This window comes from Rutidosis leptorrhynchoides, chromosome 7 (assembly GCF_046630445.1).
Source record: "Rutidosis leptorrhynchoides isolate AG116_Rl617_1_P2 chromosome 7, CSIRO_AGI_Rlap_v1, whole genome shotgun sequence".
Lineage (NCBI taxonomy): Eukaryota > Viridiplantae > Streptophyta > Magnoliopsida > Asterales > Asteraceae > Rutidosis > Rutidosis leptorrhynchoides.
In genome coordinates, this window is record NC_092339.1 from 250,589,960 (window position 1) to 250,613,393 (window position 23,434).

At 32.8% G+C, this 23,434-nt stretch overlaps 1 protein-coding gene across 1 annotated transcript; it reads left to right on the forward strand.

Moving 5' to 3' along the window:
• The first annotated feature begins 8,570 nt into the window (after positions 1-8,570).
• On the forward strand, positions 8,571-10,596 carry LOC139859946 (uncharacterized). Its single transcript, XM_071848727.1, has 3 exons — positions 8,571-8,829; positions 8,936-9,405; positions 9,547-10,596. Exons 1-3 carry the CDS (start codon positions 8,571-8,573, stop codon positions 10,594-10,596), a joined length of 1,779 nt encoding a protein of 592 aa, XP_071704828.1.
• Positions 10,597-23,434: the final 12,838 nt, after the last annotated feature.

The window sequence follows — 23,434 nt, forward strand, 5'->3', positions numbered from 1 at the left end:
GGAAGTGTAGATCCCCTATCTGTTGGAATGAAGTAGGAGATCGACAATTAACTGGTCCCGAGATCATACACGAAACGACTGAGAAGATAGTACAAATCAAGGAGAGATTGAAAACAGCCCGTAGTCGCCAAAAGAGCTACGCCGATGTTCGAAGGAAACCATTAGAGTTTCAGATCGGTGACATGGTTATGTTAAAGGTGTCACCTTGGAAAGGTGTAATACGTTTTGGAAAAAGGGGTAAACTGAACCCAAGGTATGTAGGCCCGTTCAAGATCATCGAACGCATCGGACCGGTAGCTTATCGACTCGAGTTACCACAACAACTCGCCGAAGTACATAATTCATTTCACGTCTCAAACCTCAAGAAATGTCTTGCAAAGGAAGATCTCACCATTCCTCTTGAAGAAATCCAAGTCGATGAGAAACTACAATTCATAGAAGAACCAGTCGAAATCATGGACCGTGAAGTTAAACGGCTCAAGCAGAGCAACATACCAATCGTTAAGGTTCGTTGGAATGCTCGAAGAGGTCCCGAGTTTACTTGGGAACGAGAGGATCAGATGAAACAAAAGTACCCACATTTGTTTCCCGAGAACGCAAAATAGGTACAACTTTAAAATTTCGGGACGAAATTTATTTAACGGGTAGGTACTGTAACGACCCGGATTTTTCCGATAGTTTTACATTTATAAGATTAATATTTACATAAATTAAACCTTACCAACATGATAAGCAATCTAAATTGTTGAGACTTATATTTTTGAAAAGAGTTTTACACAACGTTTGACCGTCCAATTTGACCGATGATATCACGAACTATATAACATACGATAATTATACGTTTATGTATATATATGTATTTTTATATATTTAACATGATCTAAGAATGTTTTAACATCTCATTGTGTACTAATAATAATGAGTTATAAGTATATTTTGAGACTACTAACTTAAGTTTTCAAAACGATAACTATATGTGACGTTCTTCGACTTAAATACTTAAAACTTATAATGCTTATACATGTATCGTACAGATTTTTATTTTATCACTATTAAAGGATTTATATACATAAAACAATATAAGTATATTTACAAAAGATAGCTATATTTGAATCCTCGTTCCGTTTTCTCAAGATTTTTATACGTATATCTAGGGTATATGTACCCGTATCATACCCAGCTTCTATACGTATTTACTATTGGTATATACACATCACAATCACTTTATTAGCAGCCATGAGTCAGCCAATTTTGGATCTTAGCATGCATGATTAATCAATTTGGCATATTACAAGACTTTTGCACAATATTACAAATTTATACATCTTTTCACCACCATTTATACTCCATTCCATTTTCATTTTTACTACACATTTTCTCTAACCAAAAACACACTCTTAGGAACCTTAAGTGTTCTTCACAATCTCAGCAAATAACCATGAAGATCTAGCTTCAAAAACAACCCTTAATCATCATAAGAAAATCCATTCAAGAACACTTCAAAAATCCTTCCAAGTAAACAAGTTTACTTCCAACCTTTCAATCCAAATCCACCACTCTTTTGATTCTAGGATTTTTATCATCTCTTACAGTAACTTTGTCCAAGTAACTTGAGGTAGTAACCTTATTCATAATCTTATTCAATTCATATTCATATAGCTATCTTATTTTGTGGTATAAAATTTTAACAACAAGAACATAGTTTGAATGATTTCAAACTTGTTCGCAAACTAAATAGATCCTTCTAAATTGACTTTTAAAACACTTCAAGACCTGTAATATATTATAATTATATGCTAACTTAACAAGATATAACTTGGTTTTACAAAGAACACCTTAAAAACTGAATCTACGTCGTCGGAGTGCAACCGGGGGCTGTTTTGGGTTGGATAAATAAAAACTATCTTGAACTTTGAATTGGAAGTTCATATTCTGGAAAAATGATATTTCTTATGAATATGTTAACACATAAAAATTTCATGGTTTAACTCAAAGTGTAAGTATTTTTAGAAAAATGATCATTAAATGTTGTTTTTATGATGGAAAATGATCACTTTCATAAGTTTCACCAAAGTTTGACCTATAACCTGTGATTTCGAATACAACCTAAGGTATTTTCAGTTCATATTCTTAAAATTTGACTCGATCCAAGGAAGTGGCAAGTTGAACCAACAAAAACGGAGTTGTAATGAAGAAACTACGACTAAAACAAGATCGGGTATCCGAAGCTAGTTTAGCTACGAAAATATTTGGAGAAAAATTAAATTAATCATATATTTCTAATTAATATGATATTTCATATATATTTACTTATGATTTGATTTTATATATTTTAGGACCACCCGTAAACAACACGAGAAGATTAATCATAAGACCTCATGATTGTACGCAACACGTCATTTGACAACACGATACTTTATGTACGCAACACGTCACTTGACAACATGGTACCATGGGTCGAGATTAATTCTGATCAATACGAATACGATGGGGTCTTTATTTATTTTATTTAAGCAACTAATTGTGGACCACTAACATCGGACTGCTAACTACGGACTAAGAAAATATTAAAAGTATATATATATATATATATATATATATATATATATATATATATATATATATATATATATATATATATATATATATATATGTAACGATTACTTAAAAAGAAAATATGTTGATATATTATATATATGGTTAGGTTCGTGATATCTATCGGAGACCAAGTCGTGATAAATACCTTCAAGGCAAAAGTGAGTATATAGTCCCACTTTTAAACTCTAAATATTTCGGGATGAGAATACATGCATTTTATGATTTACGTTATGGACACAAGTGATTAAAAATATATATTCTACATTGAGTTGTACCACTGGCATACTTCCCTGTAACTTGGTAACTATTATTTACATGAGGTATTGTAAACACGAATCCTGTTGATAGATCTATCGGGCCTGACAACCCCAACCGGACTGGACGACCAGTATTCAACGGTTGCACAGTACTTCGTTTCAGTGACTACACTTGGTACGGTCTAGTAAGATTTCATAATAAAGGGAATATGCGACGTTGATTAAATGTTAAGTATGGTTATCAAGTGCTCAACAACTTAGAATATTTTTATTAAAACATTTATATATGAAATCTTGTGGTCTATATTTATAACGCTGCCGGCATTAAACCTATATCTCACCAACTTTATGTTGACGTTTTAAGCATGTTTATTCTCAGGTGATAACTAAAAGCTTCCGCTACAACATGTTGAATTTAAGCAAGATCTTGAGTATGCATATTTGTGTCAAAAATAAAACTGCATATCGGAGGATTTGTAATGTAAAATATGTTGGAAGTCGTATTGTTATTATCACATGTAAAGTTTGCAAGTCTAAGATTATCGCTAAACGATAATCATTATTAAGTTGTTTAAACCTTGTATTTGTAATAAAAGCTATGGTTTGTATTGTAAAAACGAATGCAGTTTTTGAAAAATGTCGCATATAGAGGTCAATACCTCGCGATGAAATCATATGTTATTGTAATCGTCCTTATGGTTAAGGTCGGGTTATGACAATGATGATGATAACGGTGATGATAATTACAATAAGAAGTTATGATTACGTGATTGTAGTCACTATGATTCAATGATGATGATAACAATCGTAGAATGATGATGAAGTAGTGACTAGGTTTTGTATGAGAAGAAGAAGAAGGCTTAGTATATACGGGTTATATTTATTTGTGGGAATTATAAATCAGAAAACGGGCAATAGCCCAACGGTTTAGGAGTGTTGACAAGTATCGAGAGGTCTAGGGTTCGAGTCCTGCAGACAGCAACTATTTTTTTTAAAAGGCCATATGAGGTAGTTTCTAATGTCACAAATCTTTATTATTATTATTATTATTATTATTATTATTATTATTATTATTATTATTATTATTATTATTATTATTATTATTATTATTATTATTATTATTATTATTATTATTATTATTATTATTATTGTTATTGTTATTAATATTAGTATTATAGTTATTATTGTTATTAATATTACTAATATATGTAGTATGTAACAACTATTATTATTATTATTATTAGGTATTAGTAAGATTATGATTAATATTACTATCACTTTACTATTATGTAACATCATTATTAATGTTATTATTAGTATCATTAATAACAATAGAAGTACTATAAAAATTAAGATTATTATTATAAATGTTATTATGAAAATATTACGAACTAATATTAATATTAGTATCATTTATGTAATTATCAGTATTATCGTTATCAAATAAAGTATTATTATTATTATGAGTAAATCCTTGTTATCAAAACTAACATTTTTAGCAGCTAAATATTCTGTACATAAAATATACTCTTAACATATACTAAAAGTACATTAATATTTCATATACAATATATCAAACATATTAATAGTATTTATATAAATACTTACATATAACCAACTAATTATTTTAAATATAATACTGATCATATAATATATTTAGATATATTGACACAACTAAATATATAAAAATATTTATCATTTTAAATATATATACAAAATAAATAAATATAACATATAAAGTAAGATTTAATATAAGTAAAAGTTTTAATGGATTTTAGAATAGATTCTATATAAAAAAAATATATAAATAACAAATACTAATAACTGAAATTATGTAATTCCATTATATATTTTAATAATTATACAAATGATATAGGTTCGTGAATCCGAGGCCAACCCTACACTTGTTCAATGACGTCATATGTATTTTTACTATGAAATACAGTACTGTGAGTTTCATTTGCCTTTTTACCCTTTATATTTTTAGGCTGAGAATACATGCGCAACTTTTATAACTGTTTTACGAAATAGACACAAGTAATCAAAATTACGTTCTATGGTTGAATGATCGAAACTGAATATGCCCCTTTTAGTCTGGTAATCTAAGAATTAGGGAACAGACACCCTAATTGACGCGAACTCTAAAGATAGATCTATCGGGCCCAACAAGCCCCATCCAAAGTACCGGATGCTTTAGTACTTCGAAATTTATATCATGTCTGAAGGAGGATCCCGGAATGATGGGGATATTCTTATATGCATATTGTGAATGTCGGTTACCAGGTGTTCAATCCATATGAATGATATTTTTGTCTCTATGCATGGGACATATATTTATGTGAAATAAAAATCTTGTGGTCTATTAAAATGATGAAAATGTTTATTTATGTTAAACTAATGAACCCACCAACCTTTTGGTTGACACTTTAAAGTATGTTTATTCTCAGGTATGAAAGAAATCTTCCGTAGTGCATTAGCTCATATTAGAGACATTACTTGGAGTCATTCATGGCATATTTCAAAAGACGTTGCATTCGAGTCATTGAGGTCATCAAGATTATTATTAAGTCAATTATAGTTAGATGTATTATGAAATGGTATGCATGCCGTCAACTTTCGATGTAATGAAAGATTGTCTTTTCAAAAACGAATGCAATGTCTGAAAATTGTATCATATAGTGGTCAAGTACCTCGCAATGTAATCAACTGTTGTGAATCGTTTATAATCGATATGGACTTCGTCTGGATGGATTAGGACGGGTCCTTTCAAATATATCAATCACTTGAGAGAAGTTTGAAATTAAAAGTGATGCAACTATATTGGAGTTTTATTTTTTATTTTTTTACCCAAGTGTTATCATTACAACGGAAGTATGAACCAAAATTGAACTCCCTACCCTAATTAAGATTTATGAGCTTGACAATTTAGAGGCTAATAGTTATCACAATAGTTCAATTGGAAGCTCAAAAATGAATAAATGCTTATATTTTTGATTTTTAAATTGATGGACTAAAATTAGATATATATCATTAGTTAAGGGGTGATGATGTAAAACTCACAAAAAGACAAAAAGGTTATCTTCTTCTCTCTCAAAACTCAATACCACCTGTCATTTTTCAATATTTAACATTGTTGAATATAGAACATCTTATACACAGAACTTCAAATTTTTTTTCATTTGAATATACTATGCTCTGCAACAGTGGGGGCATGCTCAGCACCCTCAAACCCCTTATTGGCTCCGCCTCTGTGTTTAGGAGCAAATTTGATTTAGAGTTTTTCCATCAAAGTTGAGGTTATAGATAGATTTAGAATCATCTCGTTATCAATTCTACCGATTTTCATCTTTTAATTTCATCATTTGAGCCGTTTTTCTTCAAAATTTCAGTCTCTAAGCATATTTCTCAAAAAACAAAATCAAACTGCAAATTAACTATGGTTTTGGATCGAATTCTTACCTTTTCATGTTATTCGAAGATCTAGCATTATTTTGCAATTAGTTTGAGCGATTTTCAGTGAAATTTGAGCAATTTCGTCATCGAACCACCGTAGGACCACCGTAACAACTTTTTCTGGTCACCGGAATCTGCTTCCTGTTCTTCATCCTCTTAAGAACACTCATGACCGAGAGTCTTCTGTCCTTCAACCGTGTGTCTAGTTTCCCTCGACCGTGAGTGTATCACCATCGACCGATTGTTAACTCCAACGACCATTTGTCTAAAACTCAATCGAATGAGTGTGTATAATACCAAAATTAACTAATTCTAACGAAGTGCTGCACGAATTTCGAGAGATATTCAACTAGTTTCTTCTCTATCGATTGATTTTTGGTTTACAAAGAAATTAGGGTTCGTGGTTTTGTGATTTGGGGAAGAAGACGATAAAGAAATTAATTGTGTTTGATGTTCAGAAAAAGAAATATGATACGAATTAGAAGGTTGAATTCTTGAAACATCGAATGATAAGGATTTAGATTACGTCTTTGTTCGTGATATTTGTTTTTGAAGAAGACATACAGTGCGTGTTTATTTTGGGAAAAGAAGATAAAATAAAGCGAAGGGTTTAAACATACAGTTACACAGGCTTTTAGAAAATAGTACTGGCTTGATTGGTTAACAATGTTTGTATCTACTTGAAAGGTCACAGGTTCGAACCTATGCTATTGCATCTTGTTTTTTATTATTTTTAACTGCACCAGCTTCACGTGCTTAAACTGCTAAATCATTAAGGCTAATAAACCAATTTAAATAGGTAAATCGAGGCCCAATCATATTTTTAGCCTTTGGCCCAATCACACAATCAAGTCCCAAATTCGTTTGCATAAAACTTCAAGTTTACTTTATTCTTAAAACATCACCGTCGAAATTAGGGCAATTACTTCTTCTTCCCACTGAAACCCTAATTTTGACCAATTAGGGCAATTACTGGCCCATGGGCAAAAACTCTGGTGGTATGAAGAAGAAAAAGGCCGAGAGTACTGTTAGGGTATTGAGATCTCGGATGGTTGGCGTTGATTTAAATAACTCGGATGAAACAGATGCGAACTCTGTATCATCACATACATCAAATACTGAAAGACCCACGCAAAACAAAGGTAATAATTCAGTAACTTCTGTGTATTATCATTCTATAGGTGTTGATCCTGTTGGTGATTCGGTGAACGAGCTTAATAATCATCATGTAAGGGTACACTCATCATCTGATTCATTGGATGAAGAGGGTCTGAATGGTAATAATGATAGAATTCATGTTGAAAATAGCTCTCTTCCTCATGCTAGTGAGAAAGATCCTGAGACAGAAGGTGTGTTGAATGAACAAACTAACATTGAATCTGTTAGGGTTCCACCTGAAACATCGTACTTGAGCGTAACCATGGGCACACCTGCAGGTCAAAAGAGGGTTAATTTTCGCTTAATGGAAAATATTACCCCAACTACTGAAGGGGTTGATGTTGAATTACCTTTGTCATCAGTGATGGAGGCAGTGGATCGGTATAGCAATACGCTATATGGATATTTTGTGGGTAAGAGATTGGCGTACCCTGTAGTAAAGCATTACGTGATGAGCGTGTGGAAGAAATATGGAATCGAAAAAACAATGATGAATTCGAAGGGATTCTTTTTTTTAAGTTTTCAACCGCACAAGGTATGTTAGATGTTATAGAGAATGGGCCATGGATGATTAGCACTGTGCCTATTATACTCAATAAATGATCTCCTGGCGTGTCGCTCTCGAAGGAAGATTTGACCAAAGTGCCCGTTTGGGTGAAACTTCATGATATACCCTTGAATGGATACACAGCAGACGGCTTAAGTATGATCGCCTCCAACATAGGTAAACCAATTATGCTTGATTCGTACACCAGTACCATGTGTGTGGAGGCTTGGGGGAGACCGAACTACGCAAGGGCAATGCTTGAAATCTCAGCTGATAATGATCTAAAATCGACTCTGAAGGTAGGTACCCCTGGTATCAAGGGTGCTAAAGGCACGGTGGATGAAATTACTATCGAGTATGAGTGGCAACCTCCTAGGTGCGCTGCGTGTAAGGTTTTTGGGCATAAGGAGACTCAATGCCCCAAGCATGCCACTGTTGATGTGCAGGCACAGTCGGTGGATAGTGACGAATTTCGTATGGTGAAGAACAACAAAGCGACAAATGATTAGAATAAGAAACACGTTGATGGATTTATTGTGGGTAGGGATAAACAAAAAATGATATATAGACGAAAGATTACTACTAAGCAGCATGAGAATGGGAAAAGACCACAACCTGATAAGGACCAAAGGGACCTGGTGGAAACAAGTAACTCATTTAGAGTTCTGGACCAGTGTAATGAAAATGATGCTGAAACAAATAATTTAAATGTGGTGGATGAGCCCAGTGATATTGATCTAGATGATGATGGAAAAGCAGAAAAACGAAATGTTAATACTGAGGGGGCAAGCACTCCCGGTCTAGAAGGTCATCATGGTTAGTATCGCTGCATGGCATATAAGGGGTCTAAACTGCATCCCTAAACAATAAGAGGTTCACGATGTAGTTGTGAGTAATCATCTTAGTATTTTTGCAATTTTAGAATCGCATGTGCCCATTGATAGACTAACTAAGGTGTGTAACTCAGTTTTCCCCTGTTGGATGTGGACATCAAATGGTCACGTGTGTGACCGAGGTACTCATATCATTCTTGGGTGGGATCCAGGCATTACTCAGGTGATGGTTGTTATGGCGAAAGACCAAGTTATTCATTGTTTGGTGACCATGCTGAATAGTGGGTGCAAGTTTTTTGTGTCGTGCTTCTATGCAGCGAACAATTATATTCAAAGAAGGCAATTGTGGCGTGACTTGGGCATGCACAAAGGGTTTGTTAGGAATTATCCTTGGGTCTTGATGGGAGACTTTAATACGTCTCTCAGATTGGAAGAATCTACGAATGGTTCTTCTACGATAACCATCACTATGCGAGAATTTCATGAATGTGTCAACGATCTTAACATGGAAGATGTTAATTATACGGGCCTTCAATTCACTTGGAATCAAAGACCACACGTAAGTGGTGGAATTTTGAAGAAAATAGACCGTGTCATGGCTAATGATAGTTTTATGGGGCAATTTTCTGACGCTTATGTTCTGTTTCAACCTTATAGGATATCAGATCACTGTCCTATGGTGTTAAAGTTACCGAATTAGGTAGGTTCTAAACCGAAACCTTTTAAATTCAGTAATTATGTAGCTCATCATAATGATTTTATTCAAACTGTGGTGGATGGGTGGGCTAAAGATGTTGAGGGCCACATGATGTTTAAAGTGGTCAAACGATTGCGTATGCTTAAAAAACCGATCAGGAGATTAATATGGCTCAAGGGAAACTTACATGCTAGGGTGGTTAAGTTAAGGAAGGAGCTTGAGATTGCCCAAGCTGAGCTTGATAAAACTCCCGATTCTCTTAATTTGCGCATGAATGAGAGCTTGAAATTAATGGAGTATAAAGAAGCTATCCTAGAGGAAGAATGTTTTCTAAAGCAAAAATCTAAAGTAGAGTGGCTTCATGTTGGTGATAGCAATTGTAGCTACTTTCACAAAGTTGTAAAGGGCAGAGTGCATCGTAATCACATCCACGCTATTTCAGACCAAAATGATAATATTGTGGAAGGGGCTACTGTCTGTGATGTTTTCGTACGACACTATGAACTGTTTCTTGGAACTGCGAATATATGTAACATGCTGAATGATCCAGGGACCTTATTTAGTGCTCGTATTAACACAACCAAGGCAAATCACATGGTTCGGCCAGTTACCAATGAGGAAGTAAAGGCTGCGATTTTCGATATTGGTGATGATAAGGCCACCGGGCCGGATGGTTACTCCTTGGCATTCTTTAAAAATGCTTGGGACGTGGTGGGTAATGATGTGTGTTCAGCTATTAAAGCATTCTTTTCTAATAGTCAATTACTGACTGAGATCAACCATACAATCATTGCGCTCCTGCCAAAGAACCAACACCCCGGTAAGGTTAATGATTATCGTTCGATTTCTTGTTGTAATGTCTTGTATAAATGTATTAGCAAGATAATTACAAATCGGATTACACCATGCTTGGAGGATATTGTCTATGAAAACCAATATGCTTTTATTCCGGGACGACGTATTTCGGATAATATTTTGTTAACTCAAGAGCTTATGCAAAATTATCATCTAGATCGAGGGATTCCTAGGTGTGCGTTCAAAGTTGATATTTAAAAGGCGTACAACACCGTTGATTGGGGGTTCCTTTGAGCTATTTTAGTGCACTTTGGTTTTCATAAAACGATGGTTAAATAGATCATGAAATGCATTTCTACCTCATCATTCTCGATAAGTATTAATGGAAATTTGTGTGGTTTCTTCAAGGGTAAACGTGGCCTTAGGTAGGGGGATCCCATGTCCCCTTACTTATTTACGCTTGTTATGGAGGTTCTCTCTCTAATGCTCAAGCGTAATATTCAAAGTTCCGAGAGGTTCAAGTTTCATCCTAAATGTGAAGATCAAATGATTATAAATTTATGCTTTGCGGACGACTTGTTCTTGTTTTCTAATGCCGATATGATATCTGTGAAGGTGATCTTTGATGCCTTAGATGAGTTTAAGGAATGCTCTGGTCTTACTCCTAGCATGTCCAAGAGCACATGTTATTTTGCTAACGTCCCTGTTCACATTAAAAATCAGATCCTCAATATTATGCCTTTTGAAGAAGGCGTGTTACCGGTTCGTTATCTTAGGGTCCCTCTTGTGTCGTCTAGACTACTCAATCGTGACTGTAAACTGCTTGTGGAAATGGTTCAGAATCGCATTTTTGATTGGAAGAGTAAGTTTCTTTCTTTTGCGGGTCGGGTGCAATTGATTTCGTCTGTCCTAGTTTCGATGCAGGTCTACTGGTATTCGGTGTTTATTCTTCCGAATGCTATTATCAAAGAGATAGAAAAATTGATGCGGGGTTTTTTGTGGTGTCAAGGGGAGCTAAAAAGAGGAAAAGCTAAAGTGAAGTGGGACATTGTTTGCCTCCCAGAAGAAGAAGGTGGCCTTGGTATAAAATGCTTAAAACTATGGAATGTTGCTCTTCTTACTTCTCAAGTTAGGCGGTTGCTAGAAAACAAGCACTCTCTTTGGGTCAAGTGGATACATACTTATCGCCTTGAGGATCGCAATTTTTGGGATGTTATGGTGTCCCCTAATGTGAGTTGGAGTTGGAGAAAGCTCCTTCATATTCGTGATCTCATTAAAAATCATATTGTCCATAAGATTGGGAATGGAGAATGCACATCTGTATGGTATGACATATGGTGTGACCAAGGTAGGCTCGTAGACGTTATATCAAGAATAAACATTGTTCGTGAGGGATATAATGGCAATGAAAAACTTTGTGACTTTGTTGTGGATGGTAAGCTCAATTGGCCATCATCGTGGCTAGCAGAATACCAGAGTATCCAAAACACTTCTTTATTTGCCAAACATGATGAGGTTTGCTGGAAACTTTTGAATGGCAACATAAGAGGATTTTCGGTGGCTGAGGTTTGGGAAACCATACGTCCTCGTGCGCCTTGTGTCTTGTGGTACAATGTTGTATGGTTTGGTTATCGCATTCCTCGTCATGCACTTTTGTTGTGGTTGCATATGGAATCTCGTCTAAAGACCCGAGACACACTCAAAGATTGGGAAAGAAACGCACATACAAACATGTTATGTTCATTATGTAATTTAAAACAAGATTCTCATGACCATCTTTTCTTTGAATGCCCGTTTTCATTGCAGATTTGCATGAAGTTTGCGCCCCTGGTTTTCTCTCGGAACTGGTGTCATTCGTGGAGGGCTATTCGTGATTCTCTAATCCCTTTTGCTGATCGGAATCTGGTTAAAAGTGTGGTGCCGAAACTTGTTTTTGCCGCCATGGTTTACTACATATGGCAAGAGAGGAATAATAGGTTGTTTGGTGGTAAGTCTCGTTCCGTGGATCAAATGTTCGAGGTTATCTTCTCAACGGTGAGATTAAAGCTTCTTTCTCTTAAATTGAAGGAGTCCCGAGATGTTCGAGTTTTGAAGGATAACTGGAAGGTCCCATAATGGGTTTTAGCTTCTTTTGTGGGTCTAGATTATTATTTATTGTAATAGTCTAGTTGGTTCGATTTTTTTGGTTGTAAGGCTCTCTTGCAACATTGATTTGTATTGTGCCCATTCCTTTTATTATTTTTAATAATAAATTTCACCGGGGTAACCCTTTACCCAAAAAAAAAAACCTTCAAGTTCATATCACTAGTCAAATGGTTAGAGGGTGGTTGCATTATAACTGACGGTTAAGTGTTTATATCAAGACCATACCAATTTTTTTAATCATTTAGCTAGATCAAGTTCCAAGTGTGTATCAATGTTTGTTAGTCAGTTACTTAGTTAGATACTTAACGAACCATTAGTCATTTTTTTTAAAAGAAGAATTTTTCAAGAAAACACAAATTTTTCCAAAGTTCAAAAGGAAACACAATCACACATAATGTCAAATATTTCTATCGAATTACCGTGTAAACCACATTTTGATGCACGACTCAACCATTTAAGTGATAGATGTTCTTGTTAAGACCATGCATCTGTTTCTTGTGGTGTTCGCATTTATGAGCAAGCGATACAAGCTATGAAATTGGAATCTCTATTGTTATTGTTGTAACCCGAGAATCCATCATCGGATGATTCAAATCGTCATCATCAATATCATTGCTCTTGATATGAATGAGGCAGGAAATCCATTTGTAGTGTCTCTCAACCAAAGCTATTTCAACGGATTCAGACACAACTTAAGTCAAATGTTCGACAAAGTTCTAATTCTCAAATGGATGTAAATCTTTGGAAGATGGCTAACAGGATACATGAGCTTGCAAAGAATGAGTTCCAGTTGAACGAACAAATTTCAAAGCATCAAGCATAGCTACAAAGTGAAAAAGATTCTTTCGAAAGGGAACGACTCAATCTGGAGACAATGTATAATTGTCTCAAAAACGAAGTTATTCATCTCAAAGATGAACTTAAGGTTGCCACTGAAACCTTTCACTCCTTATCTGCTAATAATTACAACTTAATTGTGAAAAACAAGAGTGTTGTTATTTCTCTAGCTACACAAGATTCAGACATAATCAATTTAAATCATAAGATCTCTAATCTAGAGTCTGAACTCGTTAAGCAAGCCATACTCTTTGAAGATGAAAAACATGCCTTGACTGCTCATTCAAAAGATTTTGAAACCAAATGTTTGAAATATGAGTCTGATTAAGTTATTTTGCAATCTAAGATTACTAAACTTGAAAGTGAATTAAATTCACAAAAAGGATCTTTTGAGCATGAAAAGCAATGTTTGATCAAGCAACTCCAAGCTCTTGAATTGCAAAAGAATACATCACACTATTTACAACCCAAAATGGTGTCGGTGAGTGTTCAAACTTCACTTTGTGATATGTCTCCGACCACACCTAAGAATTTCTTTGTAGGTATTCAACCCACTATTTTAGATTCAATTCCCGTAGGAATTCAGCAAGCACTTACAGAGTTAACAGACTTGTGGAAACTCTAGAAAAGGAGAATACTGATCTCCATGCTAAATGTTTATCTTACACTTGACGTAGGACTACATTAGCTCGGGACAATGAACTACTTTCTGATCATAGGCTAGAGGTTAAAGATTTGCGAAAAATATACAGATAAGTTTGAGAGAGAAAATGCACGTTTGCAAGATCAGTGTTTGTTCTTGAAGAGTACTCAACCCGTGAAATCTGAACACCATTTAAAACCCAAAATGGTGTCAATTGTGTAGTGACCCGTCCTAATCCATAAGGATGAATACAATAATATATGATTACATTGCGAGGTATTTGACCCCTAAATGATACATTTTACAAACATTGCATTCGTTTTTAAAAGACAAACTTTCATTACAACGAAAGTTGACAGGCATGCACACTATCCCATAATATATCCAAACTATGAATGACTTATTATCAATCTTGATGAACTCAACAACTCGAATGCAACGTCTTATGAAATATGCCATGAATGACTCCAAGTAATATCTTTAAAACGAGTAAATGCACAGCGGAAGATTTCCTTAATACCTGAGAATAAACATGCTTTAAAGTGTCAACCAAAAGGTTGGTGAGTTCATTAGTTTATCATAATCAACCATTTCCAATTATATAATAGACCACAAGTTACTCATATTTCGAAAACAATTTGTGCAGGTCTACTCACTGCTGTAAAATCATTCATATGAAGAACACCGGAATCTCACAAACGGAAGCTAATGCATCGTGCAATGCAAAAATTTCTCACCGAGGGTAGCTAAAACGGTAGCTAATGCATCGTGCAATGCAAAAATTTCTCACCGATAGTAGCTAATAAATCGAACCATTTCGGTAGCTAATGCATCGTGCAATGCAAAAATTTCTCACCGAAGGTAGCTAAAACAGTAGCTAATGCATCGTGCAATGCAAAAAATTTTCACCGACAGTAGCTAATAAATCGAACCATTTCGGTAGCTAATGCATCGTGCAATGAAAAATTTCTCACCGAGGGTAGCTAAAACGGTAGCTAATGCATCGTGCAATGCAAAAGTTTCTCACGGATAGTAGCTAATAAATCGAACCATTTCGGTAGCTAATGCATCGTGCAATGCAAAAATTTCTCACCGATGGTCGATAATACAATCTTTATAGAAATCGAACCTCTGAATCCAAATAATTCTATCATAGAATGCAGTTTTTAGTACTTGTGTCTATTTCGTCAAACATTTATAAAAGTAGTTCATGTATTCTCAGTTCAAAAATATATCTCAAAAGAATTTAATAAAACAGTTATAAAATCAGCGCATGTATTCTTAGTCCCAAAAATGTAAAGAGTAAAAGGGAATTAAATGAAACTCACAATACTGTATTTCGTAGTAATTATGCATATGATGGCATTGAACAAGTGTAAGGTTGGACTCAGATTCACGAACCTATATTAATTATATATATTTATATGTTGGTCAATAACTGTCTAACAATTTAGGTCAGGTTATAGTGTATCACAATCCTAATGCTCGAGATCGATATGCAAATGTTAACAAAAGTCAGTTTAACTCAAAATGATTTCCAAAATTTATACGTGTTTATTATATAACTTAAATATAGTCACTTTATATATATTTAAATATATTTACCAAATTTTATTAAAGTAAATAATAAAAGTCATTTATTAATAAAAGAATTATATTAAGATTTATATATGATAAAAATATACTTTTATATATTTTAAGTAATAAAATTTATAGAGTTCACTTAATATCGTAAAACTATAGTGGTAGGTGTTATTAATGTAATTATATTACGCGTGGTAAAACTATCTTTGTATCACATATTCATTTGATAAAATAATATTGATAATAATAATAATAATATTTATATTTACTAATGATGATACTAATTATGATAAAATGATAATTCTAATCATGATAATTTTAATAATAATAACGATACTTTGTAATATTAACAATAATAATAATATTTTATAATAATTCTATTTCAAAATGATAATTTTTAATAATAATAATATTAAAATGATAATAATAATGATATTTTATAATAACAATGATATTTCTATTAAAAATGATAATTTTAGTAAAAATGATAGTTTTTATATATATATAAATTATATATATATATATAAATTTATATATATATATATATATATATATATATATATATATATATATATATATATATATATATATATATATATATATATATATATTCATTTGAAAAATACAAATTTGTACATATTATATATACTTGAAATATTTATTCAATAATCTAATATTTAGTTTTTCAGAACTTCGTATATTTCAAAGTTTATTTTAAAATTGATTAAACACTAGAAAATATTATAACACGTAACGTTTACGTTCTAAAACATTAATTTAATATAATTCATTTATGCGCCAATGTTTATTTTAACTCCTCAAACGTTTTAACTAATATATCTAAAAATCAATCGAATGAAATAAACAAGTGTACTACCATCTACTTAACCAATTTGAAATTATATATATTCAATAATTATAAACACGTTTTAAATACACGTTGCAAGTTATTTATATATTCAACAACTAATATTCTAATTCACGTTATTTAAACAAGGACATTTTAATAATTAAGTTCCATTATATCGAAAAACGTTTTCGTACACTTGTAGCTAAAGCAATTGATTATTATGAAATTTAATCTTCCACTAACTTTTGTCTAGTTTATTTGACACTTTGTTCTCATATATAGATCACTTTACCAATTATTCCGATTATCATTAAAAAGAACAGATTTCTCAAATCATAGTGGACCTCATAATAGAGACCTGTAATCATAATCACAATGTGTCTGATAATTCAATCATTTGATATTATCTTTTAACTTCCGTCGATAAACATATATTGAAACTAATACGTTTATGTAAAGTATTATTCCTCAAATACTTTGTTAACGTTCTCAAGTCATATAATTGATGTCATAACTTATTTTCATATCAACCAACCCGTTTAATGTTTTATTAATATTTCTTAATTTAATATACACACATATATATACATACATATCTATTTACATATAGTTGTTCGTGAATCGCCGAGAACAGTCGATGGGTAAATGAATACATGAACACAGTTCAAAGTTTTTGAGATTTTAACATTACAGACTTTGCTTATCGTGTCGGAAACATATAAAGATCAAGTTTAAATTTGGTCGGAAATTTCCACGTTGTCACAGTACCTACCCGTTAAAGAAATTTCGTCCCCAAAATTTGATCGAGGTCGTCATGGATAACAACTAGAATGTTTTCATGACAAATATGAGTTGATAAATAGAATTTTATCATCATTGAGTAATATGGATAAAACAATCCGTTTATGTGAAGAGTATGTGTGAAGTAATCACAAAAGAGTGAAATGAGTAAAAATAAGTTTTGTCATATCTTCTGACATAGATGGGTTGATTTTCGGAGTTCAAGAGATTTGGAGAAAATCTTCGTAATAAGATTTGATTCTTCGGTAATTAAGGAAATTAGGATCCGCTTTAATTTTGATCATCTGTTTTTATTGCTCTGTCAGATATTTTACTATAAATCCACCCCCTTCGTTTCCTTACAACTCACACCTTCTATTCTTTCTCCCTCAACTCATACTTTAAAGCATTCGTCAATATGCTCCATCCAGTTCTGATTCTTGATATACTCCTAACCTTCATATCTGTCATTCTTCTCTTTCATCTGCCACCAGAAGAATCTATTTACTTCTACTATACTCTTAGTTTTATTGTGTTTTTAGTACTCCCGTGTCTTTATATTGCTATATGCATCGATATACACGGTTTTTAATTTCTGAGTTGTTGTTGGGTTTTATATCTTCCCTTATATTTCAAAGTCCCCGCTTCTGTTTTCTATAATTATTGTCATCCACAGTTAATGCTCTCTCTTATTTGCTGCGGTTTATACTCCCATTTCTATTTCGGAGCTTCATGCTCCGTTTTCTCTTCTATCCATTAAGCACAGCAAGTAATGGTCCAGAATTCGTAGATATGAATTTCGGAATGAACATGGTTAATGTTCTAAGAAGGAAATTGTAATGGCACGATCTTGATTTGTCAAATTACCAGAATATCCGGAAAAGACCGAATCATCAAGAAAATATTTTCTTGATATTTTTAGAGATTAAATAGAATACAAGAGTCGTGTAACATGGCACATGATAACGTTATGATCTGTGAATCATCACGTTCCATTTAGAAACTCAGCATGACTTACTGTAATATAATCACGTTGATCAAGTGTCATTATATTATACTAACTCATGCTTCAGTTCCTAACACTACTTCAAAAACATTCATATTTTAAACTCGAAGGTTTCAGAATTTAGAAACTAAAATGGTTTCTTTTATGATGTAGCACCGATAGCGTAAAGAGATAATTAATCTCAGATAAGAATAGTTATGAATATATCTTCAGAATTATCGAAGATATTTATAATGAAAGATTCGATAATGTTTTAGAATTTTAAAATATCTGGAATCAAATGATGATGCGGAAAATTTGTTTGTGAAGATTTAGAATAAGGAGTAAGGTATTTGCTAACGATTTCAGCAAACACTGAATCATTTGGATTCTTTGAAGGTAGATTTTGTCTTTGTAATTTGTCCACAGCCTCCTTCATAGTTTGCTCAATCCCTTTTCCAGTTCCAAACCTTCTCTTTTTCTGAGCTTTGGCAACACACTATTTTTTTATCATCAAACTTTTAACTGTTACGGTTGTCTACAGTTTTTGCTGCTTCATTCAGTTTTTCCAAAAATTCGAAGAACTAAATGGTAGATTGGGGTGTTTTTCAGAAACTTCACATTCGAAGTATGTAAGTCTAGAAGATAGACATTATATGTACACATATAATTGTTGTCGTAGACATGCTGCGAGATTTCAAAATACTGATTGCTGATTCCCAGTAATTGGCATGACAATTCTTGTTACAAGATGCGGATGAGTAAATGATGGGGTTTTGATAAATATAATGATTTTTCGGAACGTCAAAGATCAGTGAAGTTGTTGGTAAGTTTATTGCTAATGTGGTGGAACATAAATGGCTCCCCGATAACGATGGTGAAAGGGCAACGTATATGTAGAGGTTATAATAAGACTGTTTCAACTGAAAAGTCGAGGTTGACTTGCTGGAGCTGTGACAAAACTGACTACTTTGGAAAGGAATTGAAAAGTTATTTTAGCTAATAAATGCCAAAGGGTCTGACACGGATATGTTTTAATCTATGATTTTGGTTTTGAGGGTTTTTCGGGTACAAAACTGTGGGTAATATGTGGTTGGATCATCATCTCGATTGTTCATTATTTGAAGTGTCTTCAGTAATTCTCGATGGGTTTGAACACAGATTGTAATCATATGATGTTCTGGGATTTTGGATGATACAAATATTTTCTTGGGTTCTATGAATAGAAATGATGTTCTAGCACAGTTTTGAAGTCAAAGTATAGCTTTGAAAGATGTAGGAATCTAAGAGTGATGATACCGGTTATACCTCAAATTGAATTCTGAGATTTCAAAATTAGAATATGTAATTGGATTTGAATGAGCGTGGTTGTTTTGATTTCTATTAAAAGAATGTATACTGTTGTGAAAGTAGGGAGTATATTGGATAATTTGCTGAATTAGAATTGAAGAATGTAACATATAAATTGTGAATTTATATATCTCTCGGGTATTACCTACCCGTTAAATTTTTTTTTTTACAAGCAACATTTTTGTACAATTGAATTTCATTACAGTCTCTATGAGAATATATATGTATGTATATTTTCTTCAGATGTAATACATATTTACTGAGTTAATATAATATTAAACTCATTTGATTTTTAGCTGGAATTGAAAATGAATAATCTCTAAGACATTAAAGATTACATAATTTTTGCGGAGTGTTTCACTAATGTAATTAGTACTTCATTATAGATACTAATTGATATTCCTTAGTGAAGGATGTTGATGTTCATGAAATTCTTGTGAACTTCGCAAGATACGATGATGTTTTCTAGTGAGTTTCGAGTATGTTGAAAGTGTAAAATCAAACATGTAATTGAATAATACACTTGGATTATTATGAAATGGATTTCATTGAGTTGAAACAGAGATTGTGGTTAACGATAGTTAAGTCGTTAATCGAAAGATTATAGCATATTAGTAATATGAATTTAGCTGGGTAGTATCTATCCTTTTTCAATTCATACATAATAGCTTAGTACGAAAAGATTTATGATGGTTTCACAATTTATATATATAAGATATACATATAAATTCTTCAGAGGAATTGAGTTAATACTTCATAATTTGTTGATACACTATAATTGTTGTTGGTTCGTAATAATGTCCACAGTGATTCTTGAATTGGCAGAGTTTGTGATGTTATAGGTGCTGCTGATTCTGACGATGCTGACAGCACTAACTGTGCAGGTGATGCAACGGTACTGTTGATGCTGTTGGTAAAACAAGTCTAGCTTGTAAATCCTGCACCATTTTTGTCAGGGTTTCTATTCTTCCCTGTATCATTTCTCTCCATCCATTCATCTTGGTTTACGGTTATGATTGGAATAAATAATCCCTAAAACTTTAGAGATTACATAATCACCGTAGAATATTTCTTCGATGAAGTTATGAATAAACACTTCATTGTTTGTTATTGTTGGTACTCCTTGGTATCTATGGTGTGTGTGATGTTGATGCTCAAGGTATCGATTGTGATGTTAAAGTGTGGGGTGCGGATGTTGCTGTTGTTGGTGGTGATGGTACTGTTGCTACCGGTGCTGCTGCTGGTGCTTGTAACCTTTGCACCATATTCTCCAAAGCCAGTACCCGAGCGCAAAGCTCGCTGACTTCCTCTATTACTCCAGGATGATTGGTGGTTCGGACGAGTGGGTGAATAAGATCTAGAATGTGAGATAGTATATAATCGTGACGAGATACTCTGGAAATGAGAGAGAAAATGGTGTCTCGAATAGGTTCGCCGGTAAGTACTTCAGGTTCTTCCCCAAGAGGGCAATGTGGTGGATGGAAGGGATCGCCTTCTTCTTGTCTCCAATGATTAAGTAGACTACGAACCCATCCCCAATTCAATTAGAATAGATGATGACTAATTGGTTGATCCATTCCGGTCACACTGCTTTCGGAGCTCGAGTGAAACTCCATATCGGAATCCGAGGGACTTGAACTAGTGGCGAGTTCCATTTCGTACGATTAAATAAAGAATTTTTCGATATGAAAAGATTTCCGACTATCAGATGGTATTCTAATTACATAGAATAGCTATATATATAGAACAAAAGATATCGTAGATTACGGAGGAATTTACGGAATATGTTAGACAAAGTTTACAGTAACAGATAAGCTATGATACGAATTAGCAGATACGCTAAGATATGAACTTTGTCTATACACTTTTCATGCAATCAATGCAGTAAGATGTGTCTAGACTAAGAATGATAAGCAGGTAATTTCCGACAGAAAATGATAAGCAAAACTTTTGACATGCAGCTAAGGTCGAAGTCCAGACTCACTAATGCATCCTAACGACTATCAGTTAGATACACTAATGCAGACCTGGTTCGCTAAGACCACCGCTCTGATACCACATGTAGTGACCCGTCCTAATCCATAAGGACGAATACAATAACATATGATTACATTGCGAGGTATTTGACCCCTAAATGATACATTTTACAAACATTGCATTCGTTTTTAAAATACAAACTTTCATTACAACGAAAGTTGACAGACATGCACACTATCCCATAATATATCCAAATTATGAATGACTTATTATCAATCTTGATGAACTCAACGACTCAAATGCAACGTCTTTTAAAATATGCCATAATACCTGAATAAACATGCTTTAAAGTGTCAACCAAAAGGTTGGTGAGTTCATTAGTTTATCATAATCAATCATTTCCAATTATATAATAGACCACAAGATATTCATATTTCGAAAACAATCTGTGTAGGTCTACTCACTGCTGTAAAATCATTCATATGAAGAACACCGAAATCTCACCAACGGTAGCTAATGCATCGTGCAATGCAAAAATTTCTCACCGAGGGTAGCTAAAACGGTAGCTAATGCATCGTGCAATGCAAAAATCGAGGGTAGCTAAAACGGTAGCTAATGCATCGTGCAATGCAAAAATTTCTCACCGACAGTAGCTAATAAATCGAACCATTTCAGTAGCTAATGCATCGTGCAATGCAAAAATTTCTCACCGAGGTTAGCTAAAACGGTAGCTAATGCATCGTGCAATGCAAAAGTTTCTCACGGATAGTAGCTAATAAATCGAACCATTTCGGTAGCTAATGCATCGTGCAATGCAAAAATTTCTCACCGATGGTCGATAATACAATCTTTATAGAAATCAAACCTCTGAATCCAAATAAATCTATCATAGAATGCAGTTTTTAGTATTTGTGTCTATTTCGTCAAACATTTGTAAAAGCAGTTCATGTATTCTCAGTTCAAAAATATATCTCAAAAGAATTTAATAAAACAGTTATAAAATCAGCGCATGTATTCTCAGTCCCAAAAATGTAAAGAGTAAAAGGGAATCAAATGAAACTCACAATACTGTATTTTATAGTAATTATGCATATGATGGCATTGAACTAGTGTAAGTTTGGCCTCGGATTCACGAACCTATATTAATTATATATATTTATATGTTGGTCAATAACTGTCTAACAATTTAGGTCAGGTCATAGTGTATCACAATCCTAATGCTCGAGATCGATATGCAAAAATTAACAAAAGTTAGTTTAACTCAAAATGATTTCCAAAATTTATACGTGTTTATTATATAACTTAAATATAGTCATTTTATATATATTTAAATATATTTACCAAATTTTATTAAAGTAAATAATAAAAGTCATTTATTAATAAAAGAATTAGATTAAGATTTATATATGATAAAAATATACTTTTATATATTTTAAGTAATAAAATTTATAGAGTTCACTTAATATCGTAAAACTATAGTGGTAGGTGTTATTAATGTAATTATATTTCGCGTGGTAAAACTATCTTTGTATCACATATTAATTTGATAAAATAATATTGATAATAATAATAATAATATTTATATTTACTAATGATGATACTAATTATGATAAAATGATAATTCTAATCATGATAAATTTAATAATAATAATGGTACTTTTTAATATTAACAATAATAATAATATTTTATAATAATTCTATTACAAAATGATAATTTTTAATAATAATAATAATAATACTAAAATGATAATAATAATGATATTTTATAATAACAATGATATTTCTATTAAAAATGATAATTTTAGTAAAAATGATAGTTTTAATATTAATAATACTTTTAATAATAATAATAATGATAAAAGCGATATTTTTATTCAAATCAATATCTTACAATACTTTAATTTCATCATGATACTTATTTTCATTATTTTCAAATCGATTTGTT

Excerpts from the sequence above, each read along its gene's own strand:
- LOC139859946 (XM_071848727.1), top strand. The coding sequence starts at position 8,571 with ATGATATATAGACGAAAGATTACTACTAAGCAGCATGAGAATGGGAAA. Across the intron at positions 8,830-8,935 it reads CGGTCTAGAAGGTCATCATG|AATCGCATGTGCCCATTGAT; the intron begins GTTAGTATCGCT and ends TTGCAATTTTAG. Across the intron at positions 9,406-9,546 it reads CTTGGAATCAAAGACCACAC|GTAGGTTCTAAACCGAAACC; the intron begins GTAAGTGGTGGA and ends TTACCGAATTAG.